General features: G+C 44.8%; 1 protein-coding gene across 1 annotated transcript; it reads left to right on the top strand.

Moving 5' to 3' along the window:
• The first annotated feature begins 722 nt into the window (after positions 1-722).
• On the top strand, positions 723-2,829 carry LOC147895599 (putative xyloglucan galactosyltransferase GT19). Its single transcript, XM_087383992.1, has one exon. The coding sequence runs from the start codon at positions 783-785 to the stop codon at positions 2,490-2,492; it is 1,710 nt and encodes a 569-aa protein (XP_087240118.1). The 5' UTR covers positions 723-782; the 3' UTR covers positions 2,493-2,829.
• Positions 2,830-4,320: the final 1,491 nt, after the last annotated feature.

The following is a 4,320-nucleotide window of genomic DNA, read 5'->3' as shown; positions in this document are numbered from 1 at the left end:
AGACATGGTTATTTTAAATAGGGGAAAAATCTATGCCTCAACGTGACCTTAAAGGTCTCTAAGAAGTTCACATATTTGGAGACCTTTATAATTACAAGTTTTTTAAAGTTCTATTAATGCCATGCCCGCCATGGGCACGCACATACATACACACATGTGGGGCACTTGTGTTCACACACGCATACATAGACAACCATATGCATAGTGTGTATCAATATGCATAGATGTATCAATGAGCATACAAAGATATGCATGCATGTACACGTTCATGCAGGCATGTAACACACATCCACGCGTCTTATACGAGAACCCATGTATGCATTACACGTAGAAGCAAAAAGGGTTGAAGGAAAGAATAGAGACTAGGGTGGAAGTCAAGAAGGCCGAGGAAGGCCGGCCTCTAAAACCAAAGACATACGCCACCCCGTGCTCCTTCGGCTGTGATGGCTCTTGTTTTAGCAAAATCTATCATCTCGTCGGTTGCGTCCTTTGCCTTGACACCTTTGTTTGACTCTCCGCTTCGACTCAGCTTGCCGACTGAAAGATTCCTCTCCCTCTCTCTCTCTCTCACCCGACCAAGTCGCCAGAAGGCCTCGAGATAAAAGCAAGTGCTTCGTGGATTGGGCAGGAGAAGTGGAAGGCTAGGAGTCCTTGCCTCTTGGGGCTCAAGAGACACGGTGCCAGAGACAACTTACAGAGCGAGCGAGAGAGAGAGCGAGAAAGAGAGAGAGAGAGAGAGAGAGAGAGAGAGAGAGATCGTTTGTTGAGCTGCCCATCCAAATATGGCTAAGAGATTTCACGACATGAAGAGATTGTTTCCCAAGGATATGAGATCGCCTTACAGCAGCTTTCAGTATATTTGTGTCCTGTCTTTCCTTTGCTTTGCAATTGTCATGTTGCGTATTACCTCTACTTCGTTGCGACTTCCCCCCTGCTCCGAGTCACGTGAGATCGATGGCAACCTCCATGAAGATATTGTCAGGCATCAATTCATGAGAGGACCTTTGCATGAGCTGCAGCAGAACCAGCTCGGTGAAGAAAGTGGCGCTCTTCCTCGAACACTCCACAGTGTTTCCGCTGAATCGAATGCATTACCGCTACAACCGATGTACAATTCTGTCGGCGAGGGGCACACTTTCGGCAGGCGAGAGATTAAAGATAAATTAGTTAAGCTCGATGCAGTAACGAGCGAGCTCGACGATGCAGATAGCAGTGTCTTGTCTACACGAACTAATCAGCAGCTTATCAGGATGCCGGAACAGAGCGTCGATTTTGCGTCGTCTCCCTCGTGCGATGGAAAGAGGGTGTACATGTACGATTTGCCACCTGTGTTTCATAAATCCATACTCGAGCAATGCGATTACAAGCTCGCCGACTGGCTCAATTTCTGTCCGCATTTGCAGCACGAGGGATTTGGGCGGCCCTTGAGTAGCAATGGCTCGACCGATTGGTTTGCAACCGATCCATATATGCTAGAGGTCATCTTTCATGCCAGGATGCCTCACTATCCTTGTATTACTTCCGATTCCTCCAACGCCGACGCCTTCTTCATACCCTATTACAGTGGCCTAGATGCCCTCCGCTTCTTGTATGGGAAGAATATGTCAGACAGGGCTAAGCAGGGTGTGGAGTTAGTTTCCTGGCTGGAGGAGAACGCTGCGGCAACATGGAAGAGGCATGGCGGGGATGATCATTTCATCGTAATGGGTCGCACGGCCTGGGATTTTAGTCGACCTTTGAATTTCACACACAGTTGGGGCACCAGTTTGCGCAGCCTCCCGGAGATGGAGAACGTGACCGCGCTCTTCTTGGAGAGCAGGCCTTGGGAATGGAACGAGCAAGCAATTCCCTATCCGACCGCCTTCCATCCGCGTTCCTTGAACAGCTTGCAGGAATGGCAGAACACAGTGCGATCAGCTCAGCGATCGTATCTGTTTGCTTTCGTTGGAGCTCCAAGGTCAGGCAAACAAGGAAGCATCCGCCAATCGGTTTTGGAGCAATGCCTCAATGCCTCATCCTCCGCATGCGCGTTTCTGAATTGCCGGGAGATCAGATGCGCCCACAACCCGGAACCTATCACAGAGAAGCTTCTGCAATCGGAATTCTGCTTGCAACCGCCAGGTGACACGAGCACTAGGCGCTCCACGTTCGATGGCATGCTCTCTGGTTGCATTCCTGTGTTCTTCCACCAGGACTCGGCGTATAATCAGTATACATGGCACCTCCCAAAAGATCCACAGCAGTATTCCGTTTTGATTCCCAATAGGGACCTAAACAATGTACAGCAAATCCTCAGCAGCTATTCACGGGAGCAGATATTGAGCATGCGCGAAGCCATCATCGACCTGATTCCTGGATTAATCTATGTAAGCTCTGCAGCTGTGCCTGAATTTACAGATCATTCATTAAAGGATGCATTCGATCTGAGTGTCGAGGGTATGCTTGAAAGAGTCGCCGAAAAAAGACGTCGGGAGCATGGGAGCCTCCAATAAGCAGACTACATCCGGAGTAATTCCGCCATGGATGTTTGCGTGTGAACATAGATAACTAATTTCAGTTGGGGAGCTGCAATATCGATCATGGCTTCTTGGCAATCGATCAACATACAGGGATCAACACGTAATGATCGACGACAAAATTTGGCGACGGTACCAAAGCGTCGTGTTGCGCGACTCGAACAATTTCATTCGTATGGGTTTGTTTGATTGCATGCTGAGCTGCAAGTGTGAGATGCGGACGTCCTTCCGTCATGCAGCAACATTTCGCCATTCATTTACACTCTCTATGAAATCTTCCTACTGATCTCAACTTTGGGCTCAATCTTGTAAATAGCTGTCATTGTTTTGTCAATTTGTGGAAGTTTATAGGTCTCCACCAAAGTTCATAGGTTTCTATTTCGTCAAGACTTAACGTTCAAGTTGATCGGTCTCCACGACATAGTCTCGAAATAGCCTTTTTCTTCTTCTTGTCATACTAACCTCCTCACTCCATCTACATGTAAGGCAACGAAATGGCATTAATTTTAAATATAGTCCTATAGCTCCAAGGATGCATGGTAAACCCCACCCACATCCTATTCACCCACGTTTTGCCAATGTAAATAGATAAGTACACAAGTAGACCGTCACTCATCGCAAGGAGTGATCTAACTTAAGGCCTTTGACATCCATGATAAACCACATCCTACGCACATGTGTCTTACCCGTGGAGATAGATAAGTAGGCCATTGAAGACAATGCACTCCCCTCCTATTCCCGTAGATGACCTCAAAGGCAACCATATGCTCTTAATGGAATAGATATCTAAATCTAGAACATTACGTCCCCTTAGGGCCCTAGAAAGTTGTAGCAAAGGCAACCATATGCTCTTAATGGAATAGATATCTAAATCTAGCGCATTATGTCCCCTTAGTACCCTAGAACTTGAAGCCAAGGCATGGGAATTAAGGTCCAACACCCATAGCATATGTGAGATCCTTGGAGCTATAGGACTATATTTAAAATTAATGCCATTTCTGAAGGCACTAGTGACTAATTTAACTATATCCTTTTTCCACCTCGAGTATGAAAGTTACTAGCATGTCAAGCAATGAGACCATCTGCAAGATACGTCCATACACTTGATTGAGCATAAGCCACTATGCATTGATCTTGATGCATATAATATATCGCAAAAAATACACATTTAATATGTATGTATGAAAATGAGGAAAAGATGAACACACACGTGCACACTTCTTTGAAAGGAGATTTTCTTGTAATTTCGAATTACAAAATTTTATTTACCTATGATGCACATAAGTTGATGTGTATATTTACAGCATCATTCAAGATGATGGCTTAGAGTAGAATGGGACCTCAAGGCTAAATTGAAAGTGATACAATGGAATAAAGCCCCTAGGACTTTGTCATGCACCATATGATTGAATGGAGATGTCATGTGCAAAAAAGATAATATTGTTCTAGCATGATGCGTTTCTTCACTCTATATAATAATCAACTTAAAACAAGTATATAGAAATATTATGTTATTATATTACTATGTTTACTCTCGATACTACTTTAAAAATATCAAATGTATACATCATTGCATGAAGGGGACTCATATTAGAAGTATTTCTTGTTTTTCAAAAAGTGGTGCTACCATGCATTCATTGATTTAGTGGCATGTTTCATTAGCACCTAATCGCTATCAATTCCTCTCCTAGCACAAATCACATGTGACCGTGAGGTGACCACTTGGCTTTCTCTGGAAGGGGGGATCAGTGAAACGTAGAGGAAGGTGATTGAAAAATATGTAGCCATACCATGTGTCGACAAC

The sequence above is a fragment of the Dipteris shenzhenensis genome, chromosome 13, assembly GCF_047967505.1.
Source record: "Dipteris shenzhenensis isolate YYH24624 ecotype China chromosome 13, Dip_SZ_1.0, whole genome shotgun sequence".
Lineage (NCBI taxonomy): Eukaryota > Viridiplantae > Streptophyta > Polypodiopsida > Gleicheniales > Dipteridaceae > Dipteris > Dipteris shenzhenensis.
This window is presented reverse-complemented; position numbering and strand designations above follow the sequence as displayed.

What these genes read in the sequence shown, in the direction of transcription:
- LOC147895599 (XM_087383992.1), top strand. Translation starts at nt 783, where the DNA reads ATGGCTAAGAGATTTCACGACATGAAGAGATTGTTTCCCAAGGATATG.